Source organism: Tinamus guttatus, unplaced genomic scaffold (genome assembly GCF_059628265.1).
Source record: "Tinamus guttatus ecotype Peru unplaced genomic scaffold, ASM5962826v1 Tinamus_guttatus_pri_ptg000247l, whole genome shotgun sequence".
Classification (NCBI taxonomy): Eukaryota; Metazoa; Chordata; class Aves; order Tinamiformes; family Tinamidae; genus Tinamus; species Tinamus guttatus.
Genome location: NW_028288781.1, coordinates 2,301,910 through 2,328,979, shown reverse-complemented (window position 1 = coordinate 2,328,979; position 27,070 = coordinate 2,301,910). Strand labels below are relative to the sequence as shown.

Sequence of the window (27,070 nt, the reverse complement as noted above, 5' to 3'; positions counted from 1 at the left end):
TGAGTACAGTAGCGAGCCCCACTTCCTTGCCTGCTCTTACCACGGGGAGAGGCTTCCTCCTATGGCGCTTTGGGAACCTATTTCCACTCCTTTTCAACAACACTTTTATCTCAAGTCACTTAAAAAATGAGAAGACAATGCTAGTATTTCGCATCTGAAATACATTAATCTTTCTTCATACTGAAAAAGGTTTAAAAAAAAAAAAAAAAAAAAAAAAGCAAAGTCTCATTCCCTTTGGTACTTGCACAAGCTTAACAGGAAATAAATAAAATTGGCATGCTGTCAGGGCAAGTTGTTTTATACACGAGTGATTTTTAATTTAAACACTGAGATCCTCCATGTTCATTAAAGGATTAAGGCCTTAGACAGAGGGGATACTGAAAGGAGAAACTTATTTTCCTTCAACCTCTCCAACCCTGCTAGGGCATGAACACACACAGCAAGAGCACGGACTTCTCTCTCCCCCCTGTGGAGGCCTCAGATTAACAAGCTCCAAATGGCAAGTGTAATTCCAAACAAGTGCCTGAAAAAAGCATTCAGTCAACAGTATTTCCTCATCTTTAAATAGTTTCCAGCTTCAAAAAGTTTCTTTAAAATACAAGTGGTGAATTAAGACACCGCAATACTAGGTGGCATCCCAACGAATTATAACAGTCTGTCAGGGTCTTGATTAAAGCTAAAGTCACACACCAAGGACAGGTGATCTGAAGGGTAGTTGAATGATGGCAGCCTGTTGGGCCCAATTTGCTCTTCAGTCAGCAAGCCCAGAGCTGAGTTCACGTTCAAGGCGTGCTGCGAATACCAAATGTAATCCAGCGTGTGCCGGCACTCTCCTGAGGGACGGATCTTCCAGGTGGTGTAGGGCGGCTCTGACTGCCCGTCGGGGCTCAGCAGCTTGTACGCACTGTTCAAGTTGAGGCTGGAGTTGGAAAACTCTCTGTACACCTCCTCGGTGGGCTCTGCGTTGAAGTCTCCGCAGATTATCAGAGGGATCTTTGCTCCTTGGGTGATATTCTTCAGGTTCTGGAGAAGATCACAGCCTTGCGCAGAGCGAAACCTCTCCCAGCCGGTGCGAGCTTTGAGGTGGGTGACAGCAATGCAGAACAGCCTTCCAGTTTCGCAGCACTTCAGCGTTTGTGCTATGGCCACCTGGTTGGTTTTCAGCTTCATTGCAGTTAGCCGAATGTTAGCGCTGTTGATGAGCTCGAAGCGGTCCTTGAGGAAGAACAAGGCGCAGCCGTCGGGTCCGTTGTTCTGCTCCACGTCCAGGCACGGCGACCACGGCTTCGGAAGAAAGTGCACTGGTAGCCCAGGCGGCTGAGCAGCGGCTCGAAGGTGTCAAAGTAGTGGTCGACCTCCTGCAGGCACAAGATGTCAGGTTTGTATGCAAGGATTTCCTCCAGGATGAGGCACTTCCTTTCTTCCCATTTCAGAGCTTCCATGGGGCACTGAACGAAGTTGTCTTTGCCTTCCCCAAGAGCTGAAATTGGACGGGAAAGAAAAAAGAGAAGGGGTCAGTAGTAAAACAGGCTTTTCCTCCACTGCTAGCACTATCCTGAAACTCCAGCTCCAAAACACCGTGACCGCCAGAACGGCGCCGCTCCATCACCAAGCGTTATTCCCAGTTAGGCCAGGACAACAGCCCTGCATCCATCCCCTTTTTCCATGGGGCAGGAACTACCAGAGGAAGAAACACAAGCCTCTGCAACACACTTTGCTCTCTCTGCACAACATGTGTACCCCAGATTTCGCACAGGGCATGGGATTTGCAGGAATAACTGCTGACTTAATGGCTGCTTGGCTTCGCAAAGAGAACACAGTCTCAAAACAGTGAAGTCCCTCCTGAAGGAAGTGTTAACTTCCTTTTACAAATACACAGCTAACTAGGGAACTTCCCTCTCTCCAAAAGTCACCACACTTCAGCAAGTCCTTCCCCATGTGGTTGCCACAGCTCAACTAAGAAGAAACACAGTATTATAGGGGTGACTTGGTCACAGAATGCTACAACAGCCCTTAAACAGGGGATTTTCCCAAAAATGATTACAGTGAGGCTGCTGCATAAGTCAACTTTCAAGTCCTGACGGTAACATTTATTCTGAAGTGTAAAGGATGAAGAATTCCCATGTCATGTCTGAATGGATGAACAGCTGAGCACTAAGCTATAAGAAAATCTGAGCAGAAAAGCTTTATAAAGACTTACAGAAAGGCAAGGCTATTTTCAGGGGTTAACAACAACGACAAGTGAAGGGCACCAGCTCTGTGGTTATACCGGGCCCAGCCTCAACAGGAAGGCAGAGCTATGTTCGGCTTCCTCCAGGAGGGAAGGAGAGTGAGGTTCGCCCACCCCAGCAGCGTGGGGCTGTAGGCACTCCCACCTTGCGCGAGGATGTTCCACTGCATGACCCTGATGGGCCGGTGGCTGGCGGCGGCGCTGGCCCGCAGGTCCACGAAGTCGCGCTGGAAGCGGGGCGGGCGCTCGCGCAGCACCGCCTGGCACTCCTCCAGCAGCTCCTGCGGGTCGATGGGGTCCAGCGGGGCTGCGCCGCGTGGCCCCGCGCACTCGCGGGGGCTGGGGCACGGCGCCGCTGCTCAGCGCCCTTGGCGAGCGCGCTGTACAGACGGCTGCTGCTGTTTCCCATGGGAGAGCCTGCGGAGAGTGAAGGACGCCGTTAGGAACGCCCCCTCCGGCCTCTCCCGGCACGCGTGTGCCTCACGGGCGCAGGACGCGGCATGATCGAGCGGCTCCCCATCGAGTTCCAGCCCATGCACCACGTGCGATGCACAGAGGCAGAGGGCCTCGCTCAGCCCGCTCCCACTACAGACACTGCTAGTCCTATGGCACGGACACTGCCTTGTCTGAGGCTACACGCTGGCTGGTTTTATTCCGCTGAAAGCAAAGATATCTCCCATCCAGAGTAGCAACGCTGTGACTAATTCTACAGCACGGGCAGAAATTAAATTAAATTTTTTCCTCCCCCTCCTCACCAAGGCAGGCCCAGGAGGCGAGCAACCACCCACCGCCTCAGAGGCAGCGTTTGCCTTTACCCGAGGCTGCTGACAGCGTGCCTGGGGAGCGAGGGGGGCCCCGCACCCCTCGGGTTAACATCTAGCAGCCACCCTGCCCTTAAGGCAGCGTTCTGTGGGCCGGGAGGGCGCTCGCCCGCAGGCAGCACCGCACCCCCTACACCCCAGCCCCCTCAGCCCCATGCTGCTCCAGGACGGCTCCAGCACCCGGAGTCGGACACACGCAGGTATGGACAGCTTTGCCTTGTGCAGGAGGCGGTGAGGGCCCCTCACAGCTCCCTCTGTCTGCTCCGTAGGGCAGGCAGGCAAATCTGTGTCCGGAGACTGTTGCAACTTAACCCTCAGGAAAACAGACAATTTTTAAAGCCTTTATTGGAATACCTTGGTCAAAAACAGTATCTATTTCTGTGCTTAAGATGTGCAAGCTGATGGAAATGTCATTAAACCTTTCTAAGGAAGTCTTAAATTGGGAATTCATAGGGAAAGCAGGAAGTCTCTTCCCTTCTCTCCCCCTCCCGTGTCTCTACTTGCTCCTTAAAACACAGGTCTCCCTTGTTAAAACATGAGATTTCTCACACCAAAACACAGGCCTGGGTCACACACACCAATATCCTCCAAGGAGACACTGCTTTTCCCACAGCTGTTGGGGTTCCAGGGCGCTGCCACACAGCTGTGCCTGGCCAGAGCAACAGCAAGGACCATTTCAGTCAGGAACAGGCACAGGGGCCTCGGCCCTCACAGGGGCCCAGCACAGCCCCTCTCAGGGGTGGCCATGGAGCCCACGGGGAGCTCGGCGCCGACCCAGGGCGTGTGACAGCCCCAGTTAAATGCTGCATCTTCAGGGAAGGAAGAAGCTGCTTTCTGCTGTCCCAAGGGTCCCGATGGCCCCTTGGAGCTTTAAGCAGCTGTATGCGTTTCAGGACCAGCAGCTGCACATCAGGGCTGGGCCCCGCGTGCGCTCCCCGCAGAGCAATGCCGCGGCGCTGCCCTGCTGCATGGGGATGCTGGCGGCCGGCAGGCCTGTCCCCAGCACAGGCAGCGGCAAACGGCAGCTCTTTGGGCTGGTGGAGCCACGGGCAGATCAGGAAGAGACCCGGCCTCTCGAGGGGTCCCGGGGAGGTGGTGCAGGAGCACCAGCAGGGACTCTGAGGAGACTCGCCTAAGATGGCTGACAAGTGGCGCTGGCTCCCGCAACGCCGCCATCCACCAAAACCATCGCTAGGGCTGAACCTTCCCACAGGTTCCCACAGGGCCAGGGGCAGGATGGCAGCCCGAACAAACTCCAAAACCGCATGCCAGCTGCTACTTCCACAGCATCTGCCTTGCCCATGGCAGCAAGGGAAGCACAGGGCTGCTGACCCAAATTCACAGAACCACTGAATGGCTGAGGTTGGAAGGGACCTCTAGAGATCACCCGGTCCAATCCCTCTGCTCGCTCCAGCAGGGTCACTTACAGCACATGAGAATTGTAAGGATCTAAGGACAACTGGCCCATAGCTTGCTGGGGGGTAAAGGCTCTTGCCCACACTGGCAGAGCCCCCTCCTAAGCTTGCAGGTAAGCCCATGAGCAGCTCTTCGTGAGATGTTGCAACAGCAAACACAGCTTTGCTCTTAACACCAATTATCCATGCTATTAATGCCAGTTATCCAGAGTGCTGGAAGGCCAAAAGCCTTCCTCCTGGCACCATAGGAGCAGGGAAGAAATTAAACTATTCATTAACCTTCCAAGCAGCAGAGCGTGAGGTCCAAGGTTTCTTGTGTCTTCCAGCAACAGCATGGGAAAGAAGCTTCTAGAATTTCTGTCAACATGCCGTCACCAACTTCACCCTAACAGCTTTGTTAGAGAGAAGCACTGCAGCACACAGGGAGGCTCAGTGTGTTGCAGAGAGGCACCTGGGCCCGTCCTTCCCTTTCTGAGCAGAGTGGCCAGCACTCCATTTTACCTTTCCTCAGCCTCCTGGTAGTGTTTTCAGTCAGCTCCCCACCTCGTCAGGGTTTCACTGAAAGGTGAATGTCCCTGCCACATTTGCAGCCTGCTTCACTCCTGCATCAGTTGCCCTGGTCTGAGGAGCATCTCTCAAACACATGCTCTTCTTGCAATGACTTCTTGAAGCAGTGTGGCACTCTGCATCCCCACATGGGAAATACTGTACTTCATGCTATCACACTACATATATAGCTTTCTTTTGGCCAACAGCAGAGCTGCCGTTTGCTGCATAAAAAAGCAGCAGTCGTTACTGCTTAGAGTTCAAGTCCCCATTTTGGCACCTAAGCCAGTGCACAGGGAAGCACAGGGGAGTCGGGAACCTCGTAGCGGGATTCAGAGAGCTGCCGTGCCATGGTGGTGCTGCCTAGTCAAGCCTGGAAAGAAGAGGACGTCCCAAACCCTGCTCCCAAATAATACACAGGCTCAGTGCCTGGCACAAGCTCCAGAAACCTTTTTCTTCATCAGTGCGTGAATCATGAGCCTGCCTTTGCCAGCTGCCAGCACTCAGGCACATGTGCTCCGGGAAGCTTCCATCTCTTCCCGCATCCTGGCCTGGCTTCAGCAGGAAGCCTGAGGCACCGCGTCGCAGCCTGGCAGGCACAGAGGTGCATGAGGGCTGGCCCGCAGCAGCAGCTGGACTGGACAGCCCTCCACCCCCAGCTGAGGGCAGCAGGGACAAGTCATTCCTCCCACATGCCAGGTGAGTGTTTGGGCCTCAGCCTCCCATAGTGAGCAGGGAACAGCCCTGTACCACCCCTTCCTCAGCAGGGCTCTGGGACGCGGGCGGCCAGCACAAGTCTTAGCTGGCAGCCTCTGCTCCAGGTGCATTTCCAGCCACAGGGCCGGGCCACCCTGCAGGGCTGCGTCTCAGCTGCAGACTTGGCGACACAGCTCTGCTCTGACCCCGCGCATGAGGTCGGCGGGGACAGAGAGGGAGCACGGCATGTGCCAGGGTATCATCCTGACGTGGGCTCTCGTCAGAGTCTGCATCCAAGGACGTGTGCGACCTTGGCTGCTCTCCAGCACCTGCTCCGGGCACACGGGGCAGGCGCAGTCACTGATACCCAAAGGCTCAGGCAAACAGGAATCTAGCGGTTTAGCAGGGCCACGCCGCAAGAGAAACACATGATGAATCAAGGGCGCCACATGGGTTGCAACACTGGCAGAGAAGAGTGGCCGGACCAGTCAGTCCAGTACGCAGTATGTTTTTAGTCATGGAATAAGGATATCGAGCCATGCACAGACATCTGAAAAGTTATATACTCAATATGTTGTTTTTTTCAGAGAAGTCAGGAGCGATTTAGCCCTGTCACGTTAACTAATGCTGGCAGAAGGGGACCGCTGTGGAAGCGATAACGCACCACAAACATGTTGTCTAGCAGCATCTTTCATAAGCCAGCACTTCATATCATTGCATTCTTGGGTGCCACTTGTTCGTACTCCACAAGCAAAAGCCAAAGCCACTTCCTTAAAATAAAAGCAATCGCTCAATTACTCAAGTATCACTTGAGCTTTACAGTTGCTTGTAAGAGCTGCTTGTGCAGGAGCAATTACTCACATTATCATTGGATAATTTGGAGATAAGCAAACATCTGCTTCTATTTTGAATGAAACATGCAGTCCTTGGTGGCCTGCTTAATTAAAGCAAGTGTTCCTTTAATCTCATAGTAGTACTCGATGCTGGGAAGAAAGCGAAGCTTCATTTCCATTGCAGACACCTCCGCTCCATTCGCGCAATCCCTCCCCGCCGTCTCTCCCCAGAGCGAAGCTGCTACTATTCCTGAAGCGGCTCTGCCTACAGCCACCCCGCGCCGGCTGCTCCCGCGGCGCCGCTCCCAACACCCGCCCCACAACGTGCCCCAAACCGGGCACAGACCCCAGCGCATCACCGCCCTGGGGGGCAGGCTCCGCTCGCGCATCCCCGGGGAGCAGGGCCATGCTGGGGCAGAGCCTCCCCACGGGGACCGCGTGTTTGGGGGCTTCGGCAGCCCCCCACGTGCAGGCGCAGCCCCACCGGGCACAGCCCTGCGGCCGCGGCACCCACCTGGCCGGGGGGGCGCCCCCGGGGCGCGGCGGCGGCTGCCGCCCGCTCGCGCTCTCGCTGCCGCTCGCGTCGGCGCTGCCCTCGCCGCGGCGGCGGGCGGCGGCGCGCAGCAGAGGGCGGGCAGCGCGGCGCAGAGGCAGCGCGCGGGCCGCTGGAACATGCTCCCCGGCGCGGCACCGCGGCGCGGCCTGCGGGCACCGGCGGCGGCTCCCGGCCCGCGCCCGCGCGGCGCCTTTAGGGCCGGGCGGCACGTCCGGAACCGACCAAGCGGCGCGGGGGGGCACTGGAGGCGGCGCGGGCCGGGGGGAGGCCGCACCGCCGCTGCCCGCCTCCCGCTCCCCCCCGCGGCGGGCGCGGAGTGGGCGCGCCCGGCGGAGGTTCCCCGTGACGTCACGGGGGTGTGCCCCCCTGCTCGCTTGCGCACGTCGCCCCCAGGGCCCGCGCTGGCCGTTGACCGTTGGCCGTTGACCGTTGGCGGTTGGCGGTTGGCGGGTAGCGGGTAGCGGGTAGCGGCGCGTTGCCGCCGGCTGCTTGCCGAGGCGCGGGGCCTGCCGCGGTGCTCTGCCCTCCCCGAGGGAAAAGCCCCTCTTCTCCCTCTTCGCTAGGTCTCCTGGCTGTTTGCTCCCGGGGCCTCTGCTCCATGACAAGCGGGGCCTGTACAAGCCTTGCGCACGCAGCCCCTGCTGACTCACCTCGCTCTGAATTCGCCCTTTTTTCCCGTCTGAAGCTGCGTCACGTTGCCTTATTCCAGTTACAGTCCTTTGTGTTTCCCTTTGCATGGTATTGCCACCTAAGCAGTTCTATTTTTCAGAAGGCTGGAATTTCCCTGCTGCTTCTTTCCTCTCTTTTGGAAAGAGGCTGCACTTTTTATGTGCTATTTGATGCCTTTTGTTTTTTTTTGATGCTGTGTATGCTGTTTTGATGCCTTGGGTTTTTCATATGCTTTGAAGCCTAGTGGTTGTGACTCATTTCAGGTGGGAGCCATCCTGATTTTGCCCCCATGGTTGTGCCAATCCATTGCTGTCATCCGTGCAGGTTCCTCTGCTCCTCACCTCCCTGGTGATTATCAAAACACAAACAGTGATGGCCCATGAGCTCTGCCTGGTCACTGCTTTTCTCTCTGCACTAGCTGCTTTTTTAGTAAAAGAGAAGGTGACCTGAGACATGTGGACAGAGGCCACTGCATCAAACCTGGAGCCTGAAGCCAGGACCTTAAACTTACACCTAAACATGTACCTTGCTGGCGCTTTAGCCTGTGGACCCATTTTGGACTGGCAAACTTTTGTCTGGGCATTTAATTCTGCACCTAGCTGCCTACTTGCTCCTGGGCCATCTGCTCACGCTTAGCTTTCGTCAAGTAACTCATGGCTGGGGGGTTTCCCGTGTCTGTTACCCCATGTATTAACCTTTTGCATTGAGACCTGGGCAGAGGCTGACCCGCCTCCATATCATCTGTGTGGCAGAGGTGGAAGGGGAGGGAGGAAGGCAGGATTCCCGCTATCGCCGTGTACCAGCCATGTAAATCCCAGGTCAAGCAGAGCTATGCTGCTAATCAAAAATGTGGGTACGCGGTGAGGTGCAGAATTAAACACATATGACTAATTTTTTTTTTTCCAGCGTGCAACAGCATCAGTCATCTCCACAAGCTCCCTTTCTTTGGGGTTAACAACGAGCTGAGGGGAACAATCCTTCCTCCTCCTTGAGCTGGCAGCTCCTCCCAAACTGTCATCAGTTTGTCAGGAGATAACCTGTCAGGAAATAACTGGCACTGGGCTTCTTACCACCATTTCTGGGTAAGTTTTCATGCAGTGAAGGCTTGCTACCCATCTTCTTGGGGCAAAGCCTTTTGCAATGCCAGTGAGGATGAAGGCAGTCAACATATGAGTTGCTCCCCATAGTGCCTGTGCAACTACTTCTGCTACAGGGCAATGAGAGCACAATCCATTTTCATGTAAGACATGTCGTAAAGTATTTCCATTCAATCCTTAGTCTCTCTTGGGAGAAGAAATGGGCATATAATCTGTTTAGCCTGTTAATGTGATCATTCACATTCTGGCTTTCTACTTCTGCTGTTCTTTTTTTTTTTTTTTTTTTTTTTAGTGCATACTCCAAGATATGGTAGATGTAGCTTCTTTCCTGGTGACTGCTTTGGAGGTATGGAAAGGCTGAAGATTTTCCAGACCCAAGATCAGGAAAGTCTTGTGGGCACCTTCCCCTTCAAAGTAAAGGATGAGCCTGAATGGGGACGAGAGAAGGGAAAGAAGGACCACACCAGACAGCTTTAGCTCTTGGGTTTTCTGACCAGTTATGGGTTGTTTTGCAATAAAACGTTACCTTGGTGTTGTTGCTGAGGGGCAGTAGAAGAATGTGCCACAGCTGGGGTGTCTCGTCATGTGTGTTGCTTGCTTGAGTTGTGTTGCTCATTGGCAGGATTAAGATCGAGGTTCAAGAGCTGGGGACCCCCTGGGCTCTCCAGCACCTCCCTGCCTGCCTTGTGATCATCCGGCCTCCTTTTTAAAATCTTATTTGACCAGACCCAGCAGTTTTCCAGCTGTCTCAAAGCTTTCCTACCTGGATAGCTTTAGGAAGCTGCTCTGCAAACCACAGGCAGAATATTTGTGTGCTACACTATGTTGCTGGTTGCTTGAGAAGTGGTGGGAAATGACAAACTGTTGCCTTTGAAAGGGACGTGCTGAAAAATCCTTGGCCCAGCACTGCAGTCCTTGGGTAAAAGGGTGTAAATGCGACTTCTGCATGCTTTATTTCCCTGGTCTCAGCGCCCCTTGGCATTTCAGCACGCATCAGCAGCTCCCACTGGTCAATGTGTGACTGCAGAGGGGCTCAGACAACGCCGCTGGGAGCCAAGTGTGAGCCTGGAGCAGCTGCCAGCGGGCGTGCGCAGCCGGGGCGGCCCCATTGGGCTGCTCGGCAGGCAGCACGTGGCCTCAGGGCAGTGTCAGCGGCTGCCTGGCCATGGGGTGCGCATTGGGCAAGCGCCAGCAGCGGCCTGTGCCGGGGGACTGCCTCCCCGGCATCCTCCTCGGCGCTCGCCCAGGGGAAATTGTCACCTGCACTGTGCTTAAAATGAAATTTGCACCCTGCAATGTGTGCTAGTTACTGAAGAGCACTATTTATTGAACTGCAGACTCTTCTGAAAGCTGCTGATTTGCAATGCGTCAAAATGAACTTAATTGTAGATAGATTTTGTAGTTCCAGGACAGATTTATGATGCAGGAAAAGGTCCTCAGTCACTCCCAGTTTCTTCCTTCTTGAGTTACTTCCTCAGACTCCAGCCAGCAGCTTTCCTCCTGATTTATTTTCACCAAAACATTCATTCCTTTGTGCATACGCTCTTGAGTTTGGGTGAAACTGCTGTCATTTTTTTCCCAGAGATCAGCGAGCTTTTCTGAATTCATTATCTTCTCATTTCTTTCTCTGAAAGAAATTCTAATTTTGCCTCTTTATCTCTCAGGAATGTTAAGGGATTTATGTGCTTTCTCGGCAATAGTGTCTCATTCACTCTAAGTCCGGAAGAGAATTTATAAAGAAAGGCAAAGTCGGGGAGCGATTCCTGCTCTGTGAAAGCATCCTGCCTCTTCGGGGAAATCTCTGCACTGCTTTGTGTGAGACTTTGTCTGAGCCTGTTTTGGTGTGTGTTTTAACTCCCTGGTTTTGGTGTGTCTCTGCAGCTGGTAGCTTCAAGACCTAAGCTTTCCAAGCCAACAGGGACAGGATCCACCTCCGTCTTGTGTGTACAGCCAGGAGATGCTTGAGACAGCTATGATGTATTTTGCTGATAGAGCCAACCGCAGGTAGTGAGATGCTTCCAGGGGTCAAAAACATTGAAATTATAGTATTTTTATCATCTTGCCTATTGGCAATGTGAAAGAAATGCTGCCAGAGACCATTTAAAGGTCTGTCTGGAGCTTTAAAGCCAAGAAGAGATGTTGACGTGACGTCTCAGCATTGGCCTTTCTATAGGACCTGACTGCACATCCCCTCGCTGACAAGGAGAGGGAAGGAAGAGTGGCACAGGGTAGTGCAGGTATTTTGGGGTGATTGGTGGATTTCTGTGAAGAGATGGAAGAGGCCAGTGGCAGGTTTGACTGGCTTGTCCTCAGGCGAGAGCAGGAGCCTGCTTTGCGAGGCGCCCTTCACCTAGTGCGCCTTGAGGAAGCAGCTTGAACTTTGCTCTGGGTTAAAGCTATTTCCCCTCTGCTGAGCCGGCTCCTGGGGAGCGGAAAGCTCCCACTTGGGAGGACACCAAATCCCCGTTCCGCGCGGCAACCATGGGCACGGCCACTGACCCAGAGCCCACATGGCTGCTGTGGGCTGCACTGCTGGCCTCGTGCTGTCCCCAGACCTGCCGCACTGTGCAGCCTCTGCTGCTGTGTCCAGGGAAGGACAGCTGCACTTTTTTGTCATTGGGGGTTGCAGTGACTCCTTTCCTCCTGAGAGACTCCTTGGCATGTTGTCACTGTGACTGAATGAGGTGTTGGACAGCCATCCATGCTTGGGAAAGCTGGGCTATGCCCAGTTTTCCTTGCCTTGGAAACAGTGGGATTTGACTGGGAAGGAAACACGGCCTGGGGCTGTGTTAAAGGGACACCATCAGCTTGAGAGCTGCCCTCCTCTGCAGATATGCTCTGCTGGTTATTGTTTCTCCCCGCGTGCTGCCTTGTGTGTATGTTTTGTTGCACATCACTTCCCAGCCCGGACTTTGGAGTTTGCCTGCGTAGAAGCAAATCCAGTGTCAGTTAGCTGAGAGCAGTGCAGGTTCAAAATGCAAAGGACTTCTGCAGCATTCAGTGCATGAGCCTGAGCCGGCCTTTTGCGGCCTCTGCACCCAGCCGGGCCGCTAGCACAGCCCCCAGCGTCCTGGAGACCTTCGTTAAAAAGGGCCATAAATCCTCCAGCAGATTGCATCTATGCCCTACAGCAGCTCCCCCTGAGGTAGACGGGCTTGGTTGCTTGCTGAATGAGGGAATTCTTGCTGGTGGGGGCTTGGCTGTGCTTATGAGTGACCCGTATTTGTAAATTGGAAAATCTCCATCTTGTCGCCTGCAGGTACAGCCCGGCGCTCAGAGAAGTTCAGCTTTGCTTCGCTAGATGTCACTCTCTCTACAGAGAATTTCAGAAGCCAGAGAAATGGATGATTAAATTAGGAAAAAAAGAAAAAAAAATGCTATTTGGAGAAGGGTGGCTAAGTGACTGAAAAACATATTTTCAATTACTTCCAAGTAGGAAGGTTTGCCCCATCCCTATCTCCCTGCAGTTTGCAAGAGACATTCAGTGCTGCTTGGTAAAATGCGAACCCCCTCCAAAGGCCCTTTCCAAGACAGGAGAGTGAGGATGTGGGCAAGCTCTCCCTTTGGCCTGTCCTCCTTGGCAGCCAGGGGTTAGCCGGGTGTGCAGCTGGCTTGAGAGCAGCTCGTCGTCCTGGTTGTTCTCTTCTCCTGTCCACAAAGTGCAGGTGGTGGCACCGACTGTACTTTAATGCTCTTTCTCAAGTGGCTGCGACTGCAGATGAGAGCGAATAGCAGAAAAGCCCTCTGGCCGCAACAGCACAACAATTTTCACCTCTTTTCTTGGGTCCTTTCAAAAAAATCTTTCCTCATCTGTGTTGTGGAGATTTTTAATTAACCCTCTAATTAAGCTGTCAGGATGAAGAGAATATGAAGCAATAAGGCCGGGCACAGTGGGCATTTTCCGTTGGCTGCATTAGCCCCCATGTCTGTGTTGCCTTATCTGTAAAAAATAAACATTCCTTGCATGGCACGGTGCCATTTTTTCCTCCTCTTATTCTTCCAGGTTTTTAATCAAATCCAAGGAGGCTTCAGCAAGCTAGTTATGGCACTAATAAACGGCGCTTTAGGCAGAGCTGATAACAAGGCATGGCTGCCTTTTGCTACCACTATTTACATTCTGCTGGGGGATTTAGCATCACAGATGTCCTCTAAATTACAGAGTTTCTTCCTTAAAGACTGTAGCTTGGAAGAGAGCTGCGCTTTGCTACACCGGGGATATTGCTTCTTTTCAGCCTGGCGGGCACCGGAGCGCAGAAACACGATGCCTGTGCCAGATCTGCCTTCATCTTACCAGATGTAACATTTTCCAGGTGACCCAGCAGAGAAAACCATCTGCCCAACAGCAGCCCAACTCCGAAAACCCCTTTATATTGAAACTCCCAATCTTCTTTCTCTGTTTTCACTGGCGGAGAGGAGTGAAAGGCCTTACCCTGGCCTTACCGTAGCGTTTTGAAGAGCCATGATGGGCCTGAGCTCACCTCTCTTGCCCCCTTGATTTCAGTAGGGACCGTGGCCGAGAGCGGTGGGACAAGCACTGGGAGCCAGCACTGGATTTTTACTCCTCATCTTTCAATAACAGGATTCCCATGCACGGTAAAATGAAACTGAGGACACAGGAAACCCCATGACAACTTAAAAAAAAGTCTTTCTCGCCACTTACTATGGGGTTCTATTAAACCAAAGGAGGATTGGAAGGAGCGGTGCTGAATTGGGTGAATATCAGTTAGTGCTTGTGCGAGGCATGCCCAGAAAGGCCTTGACTGAGAATCATGTATAGGGAGGAAGGCAGCAGAGGCAACTGGAAAACAGCAATTGCTTGTTATAAACCATCCAAAAGAACCTGCACGATGCTCGCTGTATTTGGAATTTATAATCAAAAGGAAATTCAGCATTTTGGCTGGAGATGGAAAATTGCCTGATAATCTTCATGTTTGCTGGGTTTGTATGGGTTAGTGACTGTTTCTCTGCTAGGGAAGAGAAGGGGGAAAAATAGAGCAGATGAAGAGCAGAAGGAAACTCCTACTTTTGTTTCTGCTTTGTAATCTGCTCCCAGCATTAGCAAGCAAACCCAAGCAAGCTGCTGTCCTGCATGCGTGAGGCCTCCCTGGGGACAGGGGAAGGTGGGGAGGGGCCCAGGCTTCAGGAGCTGAAAATCTGGGTCATTCCCTTAGCTTTTCTGCCGAGTATGGGGCAGCCTCTTCGGCGCTAGTGGCCTCTGATTTGTTTGCTATCATTCAGCCTCCTTTTCCATAAAACGGGACCATTATTATTTGCTTTATGAAGGATGTGGAAAGTTTGAGGATTTTTCTCTTTTTTTGGACACGTCCAAAATCAAACACATCTTTAAGATTTTTATATATTCTGTTTGGAGAAGGAGGGATAAAAGACACCAGCATCAAGGGAAGTACAAAGCAGAGGCTCAAGGACCCCTGGACGGTGCCGTGTGTGGGAGGTAATGGACTGCAGTTGCCACAAATGCCCAGGGCACTCCTGGACCTGCTCGTTACCTTGCGAGTGGTGGAGGTGACGATAGAGACGGCCGATAAATAACAGCTATGCAGCACTGTGCTAGTGCTGACAGCTTTTCTGGTGCTTGCCAGGACGTGGCTGGGTACTTGGGCGCAAGAAGGAGCCTGGCCCAGCTGCTTCCGCCTTCATGTCCCCCTAGCGAAGAGTGACTGCATTTTTAGCATGTCCTTCGTAGAAATAGCCCCTTAATATCAACAAAGCTCTTTGCCCGTCTCCTCGTCTTGTGGCATTTCCCAGTTCCCTAGTTTTGTTTATGAAACTGTGTTGGGTGAGACAAAGCTCACGTGCTGGTGAGGAAGGGACACGGTACCATAGCAGGGGGTACCAAGGGGGACATCTGCGGCATGCCCGAGGTGCGATCCCTCCTCTGCAGCATCATGGACCTCAGGATGAATGGGGGGGACCCCAGAATGAATAATAATATAGCAGACAGCTCACGGGGAGGTGTCATGTCGTTTGTAATCAATCCTGGCGTGATGCTCTGGCTGCAGCACTTAATGCTCTGCATTAAGTGATGGATTGGCTTCCTTGTTGTCCTCTCACTGTCACTTTTCTCCGCTGAGGATGCGTTGCCTCCATCCTGCAAGCTTTGGAGCTGGGCACGGAACACCCACGAGTGCATAAACAGCAGCACGCGAGGAGGGGCTGGGGCAGAATGAGCCCTGTGTGGACCCGCTTGCCACCGAGTGAGCAGGGATTTATTCTGCCAGAGCAGGGAGTTATTAAGCTGACTGTGTTTCTGGATTCATTTCAGCTCCGAGCCTGATGACAGAGTGGGTACTTTACTGCCAGAGAAATAGGCTGTCCATGGTACCAAAGATGCTGGGTGTATTTTATAAAAGACCTTCTTGGTATGCTACAAAGGAAAAAAAAAACAAAACTCCTCCATTAAAGGAACGGAATTTGGGGGCTACAGAAATGCTTGATGACCATCATTTCCCAATTTAGTCCATCAGTTTTCCAGAGGAGTATCTAAAATAATATCCCTTCCAGTTCCCTGGTTTTGGGATAGGCAAAAGCACATGTAAATGCTAAGGAGAAATTGGCGATGGAGGTTATTTCTCTGAAGCTGGAGCTCCCGCTGAGGCTTGAACTTGCAGTCAGCAGGTGCGGGGGCAGAGTGGTCCAGCGGTGCAAGTGGGTACTGAGCTGCTGTGCTGACCTTCAGCTCTGCTGCAGCTCCCTGAGGCTCGGCGTATAATATGGGCAAGGGAATACCTGTTGCATGCAGGGATATAATATAGGCAAGGGAATATCTGCTGTGTGCGGGGATGTAATATAGGCAAGGGATGAGGGCTGCTCGAGGACCCAGCAGGTGGGAGAGGTCTCCTCCTTCCCATGCTGGCATCTGGAGGGAAGGCAGCTCCTTGCGAGACTGCCAGGCTTTAGACAAGTGGAAAAATACTATCAAATCAATGTGTAGTAAAGTTGCGGACACTCTGGGGCGAAGTGCTCAGTGTCACACCAAAGTAGCTGTCATGAATGTCACTCTCCACCTCTGCTTACGCCATTATGGTCACTTTCCAACCTGTCAGTTTGGCACATGCGCTAGATGCAGACTGTAATTCATCTGGTTGTTTCCAAAATGCATTAGGCTTTTGCTATAATGCCCAGTTTTATACAGCCATCTCCTATATAGGCTGTTAAACCTGCACTCCCAACCACAGTATACACTAGACTACTTTATATGCACCTTTGACATGAAGATCTCACCACTGATTCAATCTCAGAACCAATCTTTTGAAGAGAGGGGGCTCTTCTCCCCCGTGGCCGTCTTGAACCTCCCCTACTCTTTCCCGAGAGGGAAAGTGCAGCCCAGCAAGCAGTTGCAAGGTTAATTATTCGCTGCTGAGCAGCTCCCCCAGGGCGTGGGAGGCCGTGTGGCTCCTGCCCGACCTGTGCTGCATTGCTCAGCACTTGGCTCTGGGTTCGGCTTGCTTGCTGCCCTAGGAAGTGACACAGGACAAACCCCTTCCTGCCTCAGTTTCCTCATTCATAAATTGGGGTGACTGTAGTAATCTCCATTGTTCAGTGCTGTGGCAGTGCCATCAGGAGGTGCACCCTATGGGACAAGTATTATATTTTAGTTATTACAAGTGCATTTATTTGTGAACTGAACTGCTACTTTTAATGACAGGTCTTCATTTAAATCTGTAGGCGTGTGTGGGCTGTGGTAGTGGTAGTGAGATTGAGCTGGTGGCCCCCTGCAAATGGGCTTGTGTTTGGCTGTGACAGTGTGGCCACATAGGAGCTACATGGGGATGGCTCTTCTGTCCCTCTGTGGTCAGAAACATGGATCTCACAACAGTGAAATAACTCCTTGTGGCATGTGCGAGCTGCATGGCTCAGCCAGGAGGCATCTTGTGGATATCGGAGTTGGGGAGATCTCTCTAAGACCAGAACTTGGATCGATGCAAGGGCACTGAGGACAGGATTTGAGAAGGAGCCTAAGGAACTCAGGCACTGGAAAGCCACTGAAACTCAAGAGCATGAGTGCACGAACATTGCAGAGATCTACTTGTAAACACCAGACCCTGGAATAAGTTACCAGCTGGATTGAAAGTATTCCGAGCAGAAAGCGCACAAGAAGGATGCGATAACCAAGCACTCAAGTAATGCGGGGCCGCACAGGGGAAGCAAGGACGTGATTAGGTCTGAAGCAGAGGCTAAACGCTCAAACATCAGTGCTGGAAGCAGAAGTAAGGACAGGAGCACGCGAGGAAGGGAACGAGCAGCCTGGAGGGTGCTGGGGAGGCTACGCACCCGAGCATGGTGGACACTAGAGCTGTTAGTGTCCACAGCCGTCAGCGCTGGAGACAGGGACTCTTCATAGGAGCTGCTTTTGCTGCTGGGATTTTCCATTCGGGATGTTTGTTTTATGCTCTGAAGCCAGCCTTGCCTACAGAATAGCTGAGTGCTTCTCTGTGACACTTGGCTGCGCCATTCTGGGAATTGCTAATGGCCAAGTGGCATTTTGAGCAGAGATTTATGATCACCTTCCCAGTCAATTAAAATTCTAGGTATTGCGAAGGCAGAATTCAATTAAGGTTAATTGGAGCTTCTGAAAACTGCTTTTCCAGGGGGAAACAATGGTGGGATTGCAGATCCTAGAGGGTTTCTATCAGTCTTAAGTAACTTTCAGGTCTGTTCTTTCCTGATGCTGCTCTAATCTTCCCTCAAACCCTACACTCTTGCTATTATCAGGCAATTCAAATGTTGACTTTTTTTTTCCCTGTCATAATTTATCATTTTGACTTATTTGTTCTTTTTATGTCTTCTTCTAAAGACAAGAAAAAATCTGCACAAGCCTGGAAACGTTTTTGTATCAATCCCAGTGGCCTGACGTGAAAGATATATAGCCACTTCTAAGAATTTGACAACATTTCAGTAGCAATTATCCAGATAGGTACAACAGCAACTCCCTTTTCTTTTGCTGTTGAGAGGGATGATAAGACTTTAATGAATTGTCAATAAAGATTAAAAAAGGATAAAATAAACAAAGAGCAGAGAAAACAGGTGCAAACGAAAACCCATTAAAATGCAACTCAGGTTTACTGTTCTACCCTAAATTTTATTTTCCTGGCATCAAGGACTATTGTGACAGTTCTTCGCACACTTGATTGAACTGGGAAAACACATGGGACTGTATCTTAGTCACAGAATGCAGAACGTGTAGCTCTCGGCTCGCAGAGCAATCTCTCCACGGGATGAATAATCATTCCAGCAGTTTATTTTGTCAGAATTTGCAGCGCGGTGCTTACTGTGTGGGGACTAATAGCAAATGCCGGTGAGGAATTAGAAAAGGGAGAGCAGCAGCAATATAGAAGGAGAGAATTGCTGCTGCTGGTGCCGCTGCCGCTGCTGGTGGGCGCTGCTCCCGCTTGTGCCCGTCGCCGCGTGTTTGTCACTCGCTGACTGGAACATTCCTGTTGAATTCTGCTTGCTGCAGTTTCAGGAGCAGATGATCATTTCTCCACACGACTCCCGTGTTTGGTTGTTTAAAGGAATGCAGAGCAACCCGAGACACGACTGTTTTTCCAGAGTTTCCCCTCTCTTCACGGGAGGTGAAGGGAAGCGAAGGCACTGGGGTTCGTTGCGTGGAAGCTCGAGGGAAAAGTTTCTTTGATAGGAAAGGATTGTGTAATTATACAGTTGCCAAGGGAGAGGTGGATGCACTCTCTGATGTGTGATTACTAATGAATTCTCTGTGTTCCTTGTGGAAAACAGTCACAACTGTAAGGTTAAATAGTCCGTGCCTCTTTGGGGAGAGGAGGGAGTGTGCAGCCTGTGATGTCCTTGTCAAAAGGTGGCAAGAGCAGCTAGAGCAGCAAGGCCCAGCACCAAGCAAGGCTACCTGGAATGCAGAAACTCTACCCAAATCTTGTGCTTTAGGAAATGTGCTCAGGGTGTTTCCTGGTAACACCCTGAGTGCCCCCAGAGGAAAAAAAGTGGCCAATAGCTGAATATTTTTGTTTGCCAGAAAAGCCCTGTGAAGACCTCTGAATAAGGAGCTCTAGTCAGAAAAACAAAAATTTTCTCGCTCCCCGTTGTCTTCTCAGGAAACGAATTCCTCTGCAAAGCTCTTCCTAGGCCCTTCTAAAGCAGTGCTGCTAAGTACATTAAAGGCCACTTATTTTGAATTCAGACACAGCTGGGAGGCATGTTATTACTGTGTAACTAAATGAAAGAACTAGTAAAAAATGCATTTTTGCTCAGGCAACTATATTGCTACTTGGGTAGATTATCCTACAGGGAGGATTCATGAGCTGAAAATGCTCCATTGCTGTCTGCTGGGACATTGTGATAAAGACGTAAGAGGGGCTAAGTGACCCTAGTGCCCTTGGAGAGATATTGGGAGCGAGGTTAGATAGCGCAAGGGTATCCATAGAAATCTCCTCACATATAAAAGAAGCCCCAAAAGACTCCTTCATTTGGAAATGAAAGGGGAAGGAGTATTGAAATGAAAATTGAATAAATAACTGGAATAAGTGGCTGACTAAATGGACATGTTTCCCTTTACCTACAATATCAGGACTATGCAGAGCTGAGGAAAATATGCGGCGGTCTTTGAAGAGAGAAGAGCACAGGCTGGTGCCTGAGATTAGCTTCTGCAGAAACTCGGATCAGGAATCTTAAAGCCTTCCTCTTTCTCTACCTTTTGTTTTTCAGACTCTAAATGCTTTTTCATGGGGGCTTTACTAGAGAGGCTCAGAAACACTTCTGTCATTACAGCGCATTTGTCTTGGATCACTCAGGATGTGTCCATGTGTAGCTCCAATTCCTGCTAGGTGCTGCAAACGCAGAGAGATTATTTTATTATCCCTTTACCACATGGTATATTAAAGATCTCCAGAAAATCCAAGCAATTGATCACAGAGCACGCTGTCCCTGAAAGTTATGCTGGTCTTTCCAGTGCATTAATCAATGAGGCGACTCAAGGCAGTGCGGTGTTGGCACTGGATTTCACAGCCGCCATTTCTATCCACATGCACTCGTGCTCCTCTCGCCTCTGGTGCTGAGAGCGCGCGGGTCTCGCGTGGTAAGGGGAGCGCCCAGCAGGTCTTGGACAAACCTATCTGAGTAAGCTTGTGATTTAAACAAACAATCTTCTTTGTATTTGTGCAACGTAACTTTAGGCTTTTGCAATCTTTCGCCCTGAGAAGTTATGGCTATTTTGGACTGTACTGGTATTTACCTATATAATCTACCAGACATGCTCATGGGAGGGTCTGTGCCTTTGGACTGCATAGATTTTTAAGGCCTGAAGGGGCTACTAGGTTGACTGTGCGTCCCTTGCATCAGACCAGCCATAAGAGCTCATCCAGGTTTTGAACATTAATTTGCTTGAAAGTGTTTTTATTGGGACACAGAACACACTTCAGCAATGAACTCAAGGTAAAATTTCCATGAACTTGGCTTGCAGAATTATTTATGCAAGGTGAGTTGTCAGAGAGGTGTAAATATGTTAAACAGAAATTCCTTAATTCAGCAGCATATGACCTTAATTCACTGGTCATATGGCTCACAGCTAATTTCTGCACAGAGAGAACTATCGTTACAAGTTTTCAGGACGTTGCCTTGCCCTTCTCACACATTTCCGTGCTCCCGTGGGTTCAGTGGTGCTCCCTGCGCCCACTGGGGCCTCTTATTTCTTGGAGTGCGCTCAAAAGCCATCTCTGTGCAGGCTTTATCACAGAGTGACATTAGATGGCAGTAAAAGCTTTTGGAAAAGGGGTTTGTGCCGCGGAGCTGCCGGTTGCTTGAGATCTTGTGGAGAGGAGAGACCTTGATCATAAATCCCACATGCAGGAAGAGGTTCACGTGCATCCTGCAGAGCACGGGCTGCATCTTTCCCCATGATACAAGGCTCCTTCTCCCCTCTTTTTTCCCCCCTTTCCTCCTTGTATACTGGCCAAGCGAAGCCTTTAGTGTGCACCACGTGTGCGATGTGTGCAGGGAAATGCAGGACTCAGAGCACGGGGCAGTGAAAATGCATGAGCTGCGGCTTTGGCACGTTGCATAGGGAGGGTTATTCCCCAACTGAAAATGAGCAGCACCCTTGTAATGCCCGTTGCAGATAGAGAAAAGGCTTTTGCAGAGATCTGCTTCATTATGGGAAAACACTTTAAGGAGGAAATTGAGACTCGATTTTGCCTTGGTTTGCCCTCACTGGAGGCAGCCAGGGAGGAATGTGGGTGTAAAAACCAGGAAGGAAGAGAAACAGAAATTCTTCCCCGCCACATGGTGATGGGATATGCTCCCCTGACAGCAGTGTGATATGGGGAGAGATGCTCATGTTCACGAAGGCATGGAAAGGCAGGCTTAGACCTGCTACCCACCCACTCCTCCACTCGTTCTTGCCATTGCTGTTACTTTTAGCATATTCTTCTCAGCAACAGCAACGAGAAATAGCTAAAGAGCCATTAGTAGCATTTTTCTGCTCTTATTTTACAGGGGAAGTGTGCTACATTTTGTTGCTGTCTATAAACCAAGCAAACTCTGCTCTGGAAAGGTTTTTCTTGTGTCATCTCCTCACTTGGATTACTCAGAACTAACCCAGACCTGTTGGCTTTAGCTAGGTTGAAAGTACCAGTCAGTCAGCTGGGTTTTGGGGTGTGTTGTAGGCTGAATTTCGTAAGGGTGTTTGTGAATGCATGTAGAGGTTTCTCCAGGTTTCTCTAACCGAACGCTGTTTCTTTTCTGTGAAAGGGCTGTCTTTAAGGTGGAGCGTGCCGCCGGCCGCGCAAGGCTTGCCTCACTCCCAAGTTTTGGTGTCTTCCTCAGTTCCCGTTTCACTGGTCACACGTGGGGCATCATCCAGAGAGGGATGAGGAAAGGGCAGCCGGGGGCTGCCGCATCCTTGTGTCCGCCTAAGGGCGATTCCCTCTGAGGGAAGGCGCCCCTGGAGCCCGCAGCGCCATGGTCTCCGCCTGCGGCATTTTGTGCGTCACGGAGGCTGCTTGGGTAGGTCGGCCCCTCTCCGCTCCCTGGCTCTACCGTTGTTAGCGGGCCTGGCGCTGCAGACCCTGCTGCGGGAGCGGAGTTTGCTCCCGCGCACATCGAACCGGCAGGAGTTACGCACCTAATCAGGCAAGAAACTGGGTTTGCTGGCTCAGGTTTCTCCCCCTTCTTGTGCTCCCTCAGCCCCTAAAAAGAAAACCCTCTTTCTTCATAAACAGAGCCAGTGAGGTAAGCCTCCTGATTTACACATTTGTAACCTGTGACTCCAGCAAAATCTGTGTTATTTTCCCTGATGATTTGCACTGGCGAGGATGGAAGCTTCCTCACAGCTGAAAATAATCTACATTTTAAGCATTTTCCCTTCATGTGCCTCCCAGTTAAAATGTGATATAAAGCACATCTGGAAAATCTTGTAGAGAAAGGATAACTCCTTTGCCTTTCTTCTTTCTGGCTGTTTCTGTATGTTTTACGTCAGATCCACCTGTCCTCGGGCCCAGACTCTGCTCCTATAATTTATGATTGCCCTTTGCCTGTGTCAGCCACATGGGAATCTGCAGAGCTTCTCCTGCCTCCAGAAATGTTCAGAAAAAAAGAAAGAACATTTTATGGCATCCTCATGCACAGGCTGTGCTCTGATCCCCATGTGTGGAGGGAATGAGAGGGGAACGGTGATGGAGCTCCATGGACAGCGCAATTTAAAGCAGGCCAGGGTGGGAAGGGGGATTGACAGGAGGGTAATGAGAAACAAGCTGGCAGCCTTATACTTCTTCATTTTACACTTGGGTTCCTCTCTTAATGCATATGCACTATTTTTACTACAGCCATTTCACGCACTTGAAAACTGAGGCACGGAGAAACAGAGAAAGGGCCGTGAAGCTGCTCCATGCCAGGGCTGGGCATGGGAATGGCAAGACCTGGCTCCCGTCCTTCTCTCCGAGCCTTTGACCTCAGAGGTGGAAGTGAAGGAAAGCTCAACATGGAGCACATCAGCTTGGGTTTGAAGCCTGGATTGGTGATGCATCGCTGGCTGTGAGAACTGGCTCTGACCCGGGCTGGTTGGGGATTTGGTGGACTGCAGGGAACGGAGCAGTGGGATGTGTGCCTGCAGCACGGGCGTCCTGTGAACTGCCTAGGAGCCGGGATGTACCCGGCCCTGGCCGCTTGCCGGAGCACGGGGCGCTTTGCCGGCTGCAGGGAGCTGGGTGGTGCTGCGGCTCCACGGCAGGCTCCGCGGCGGCCGCTCCGCTCCGCGCCGCACTGGGACGGGCGATGCGAGGATGCACGGCCTTGCCGAGATTGCCCATACCTCTTCGGAGGCTCTCAAATGAAATTTAAGATTCAGAGCAATTTTACTGGTGCCCCCGCAGTAGATTGTGGTGACCCGAGCTGCAGCAGAGGCCGGTCAGCGGCCGGCGGTTGTGACCGGCCCGGGCCGCTCTCCACGCGCTCGCGCAGCAGCAGCTTGGCGCTCGGGCCGGCAAAGAGGGTCCACGTCCAGGGCGGTAGGGAGGTAATCAATCATGCTCCTGGCTTTTGTCTTGGCAAAGGTATTTAGCTATCAGCCAGCTGGGTCGCTGCCGCGGGGCCACCTGCTTGACTGAAAAATAGAGAATCGGTTTCTTTCCCTAGCAGAGGGAAGTAGGGAATATTGACTTGTGTGATAATTTTAGGCGGATGATTAAATTTGGCCTCTTAGGCCCCGGTTGAAAATTCAATTCAGATGACTAGTTTTCTTTTCATACACTGCTGAGCAATCTTGTGTGCTGCCACCGCTAATGTTCCTGATGTTGATTGTCCTTTCCCTTTAGCAGAGCACGGGAATGCCCGGCCTGCTTTCTATTTCCTGTGGCTTTGGGCTATCAGAACGTAATGAGAAGGCTGCTTTCGGCTTAAGTTACGGACACGGACTCCACATGGAGACAGGCGGGCTGTCTCCTCCATAAAGTTGCAAATTGACATTGCAACGGCCACAGCAAATTGTCAGGTCAGAGTGGTCGCGCCTTGGCTTAGCATGTGTTCAGATACTGCAGTCAGAGCTGTCCAGGTCTTCAGTGAATATTTCATGAGGGGAAAAAAGCTGGCGTGAGTGTTGGGGTGAAAGAAACTACATGAGTGATAGGGTTGCAGGTAAAAACCCTCTCTAAGCAGGTGTGAGTTGGGTAGGAAAGGCATGGAAAAGGGAAATGAAGGCCAGGAAGGATTTTCTAGTCATGGCAGGATCCTGCGGGCATAGATACTGAACCCTCAAATATTGATGTTAGAGCAAAGCTCCCAAAGTACAGTAAAAGCAAATGTTAATGGGTATAGCTGACTGCTAGGAACCAGCTTTTCACTGTGTAATGAATACTCTCCTTACTGGCCGATGCTGCCACATAGGCTAATAATGTGGGAGTTTGATACCCAGAGGAAAATTAAATCACAACTTTAATGTGTTGTGCTATTATGCATATTATTTACAGTGCGACCTCATTTCCAGTAGGATCACTAGATTGCTATCTTACATTAGTTAAGTAAATCTCTAGCAGAGAGCGGATAACTTTGTGGCACCAGATCTTATCTTTCTAAGAAGTCTTTTCTTTCAACAGATAGAGATTCGCTTAAGAAGGCGCCACTGTTGCAAGCCCAACTTATCTTCCCGAGTTAACGAAAGCAGATGCTCGGGCTGTGCTCTTGGGTGACAGATGCCAAGAGGAGCCTTCCTGTCAGAAAGGGATCCTGAACTGTAGGAGAGGCTTTTCTCTTAAAAAAAAAAAAAAGTACATAAAGGGTAGTTTAGATGTGATAGCCAAAAAGGAGCAAGTAAGTGAGTTTCTGATTGCTGACGATACACTGCTGGGTGCTTTTAATGGAGCTACAATGCAGCTAAGTTTGGGTTTAATAGATAAAGCAGATACAGTTAATAGGATTAGGAAATAAGAGGAAGATAAACTCACACACTGCAGAGCAAAGGCCTTTGCCCTTAGCAAGCTTTCTTGTTCTGAAAGCAAGAAGTGAATGGCATTTCAAATATTGTCTCAAAAGAAGGCAAGGGCTGCGTGGTACCTCCACGCTGAGCGAGGGTGAGGAGGAGGCAGAGCACGCTGCCTTGCAGCGGGCACCTTCATTGCCGTTGAGCAATTTGTTGCCTTACGCAGCACGCACAGGTGGGAGCACAGGGCAGGCAGGTGTGCAGCTCTGCCCTTCGCAAGCAGCTGTGCCGCAGGCGCGCGGGTTACACGTCCCGCAGAAGCCTTGCACACGGGCTGCGCAGCTGCCTCGTGCCGCTGCATCTTCCTTCGCACTCTTGGCTGATGATGGCCAATGCCTCGGCAACCGTTTGGCTCTTATCAAACCTGTGCTCTGCCCTGGTGTAAACTATAAAGGGACGGGGAAAACATGGAATGCATGTCAGTATCTAATGAAAGATGAAAACACTTGATTTCCTTCTTCTAGGCTTTGAACTTAGCTGAAAATAAATTTAGGTCTGAAAGAAAAAATGCACAGGTGAGGAAAATTAATTGTGGGCTATAGTGAACAGGACAGATTATAATTATAGAGTATAATTATCGATGTCTTTTAGGTTTCTGGTGCTGCCACAAAGTTGTGCTTACTATTTTGCCTGGTGCATCACATGATATATCACAATCAGCTGACTGCAATATCAGACTTCAGTCATTAGGAGCAAAAACTGATGGATAACAACACACAACGGGAGACAGATGGCCGGCTTGGTTATTATCAATTTGTGCGGAAGATTTTGGAGCAGCAGTAAATACTCTACAATGAGTATTTATGAGTAGTCGTTACAACATACAAACATACTGCAAAGGTAAGCATGCAGTTTGTAAGATTTGCAGGAGGTCAGCTGGCCTCCTCCGTGCGGTGCTGCAGAGCAGTCATCAGGGTGGTGACGTGATTACCAGGCGTAGGTAGCGCGCCTCAGCCAACAGAGATGAGCAGAAACGTGATCACGTTGTGCGAGACGCTGCCCGGGGAGGGTGCTGAGCCATCGTCACAGGGCCGGACAGCGCGACCAAGGCCAGCGGAGCGCCGCGGCCCTACGATGGCGCGCAGGGCCTGCCCGTAGCGGCACCAAAGTGGGCGATGGCAGCTCCTCGGCCCCCTCAGGAAGGCACCGCGCAGCTTCAGAGCCCTGCTGGGGAGGGGAGGTTTTATAGCGACCTTCCCTGCGCCACGGGAGGACGTTCAGCTGCGTCTGCAGGAGGCAGCAGTCCCAGAGGGGCCCCGGGGCCGGCGCGGCTGCCTGCGCCTTGCGAGACCGCAGCAGAGGGGCCGCGGCAGCGCCGCCTGTTTGCTCCAGCTCAGCGCCCGGGACGGGAATGTGTTTGCGGTCGATAGAGTCGCCGGTCTGTGTTCTCTCCATGCAGTTTTCCCTGGCTGCCATTTTGCCATTTCTTTCTTAGTCCAAGCAGCCCTTTAGTCCAAGCAACTCACTCGCGGGAGCACAGCCACACAAGTGCCTTCCGCCTGTAGCAACACCTGGTAGGTGTAGTTCTCTCCCCTCGGCTTGGCACTAGGATGACTGTGGCAGATTGCAAAGGTAAAAGCCCTGAAGAGATTTGCTGCTCGGGGGTCCTCTGGGAGCGTCGGGAGGCTTTGCTGCCCCCAGAAAAATCCAAAATGACACTCTTGTCTTTATTAAGAGCAGAGCAAAGACCAGGATCTCGATGTGCTGACAAGGAGCTTCTGGGTATAGGAGAGGTCCCCTGTCGTTAGAATATTTTCAGCAAGTCTCCTGTCTTAGCCCAGCTCAATTGCCTGGTGTGGAAGTGATGATGAAGGCTTAAATTTATCCAGACAAGGATGCAGGGTGAAACTCTAAGGATGGAGGAGGAGGGAGATGAGAACCATATGGATGGAAACGGCAGAAAAAATCTGCGCAGCATCAGTGGAGGAGAAGTGTTGCGTTCGTACAGCTCTGGGTAGAATTTCACCAAAGCACTAAGGTATCCACCATGTTCTGGATGCTGCTCATGCCTGTCCAGACTGAGACAGTGAAGCAAAGTAAGACAGCTTCGTCTGGTCGGAGGATAATCCGTTTTCTTTTTCTATTTATACTGACTTGCAGCTGAGTAATTGTCCATCAATATGGAGTTTGATTGAGTTGGCATTTTGAACTCTCCCTGTATGCTTTTTGCTTCAAGAAATATTAGAGTTGAGATAAAATTGGAATAGCTGCCTGGTAATGAGATCATTATATATAAATACTGCACTGCT

The 27,070-nt window shown here is 51.2% G+C and overlaps 1 protein-coding gene across 1 annotated transcript; it reads right to left on the bottom strand.

Annotated features, from left to right (window-relative positions):
* Window positions 1-303: 303 nt before the first annotated feature.
* On the bottom strand, window positions 304-26,237 carry NOCT (nocturnin). Its single transcript, XM_088526476.1, is given in 5 exon segments — window positions 304-1,292; window positions 1,295-1,480; window positions 2,376-2,589; window positions 2,592-2,647; window positions 26,015-26,237. Coding segments are annotated over 5 exon segments (1,326 nt in total). The 3' UTR covers window positions 304-645.
* Between the last annotated feature and the right edge of the window lie 833 nt (window positions 26,238-27,070).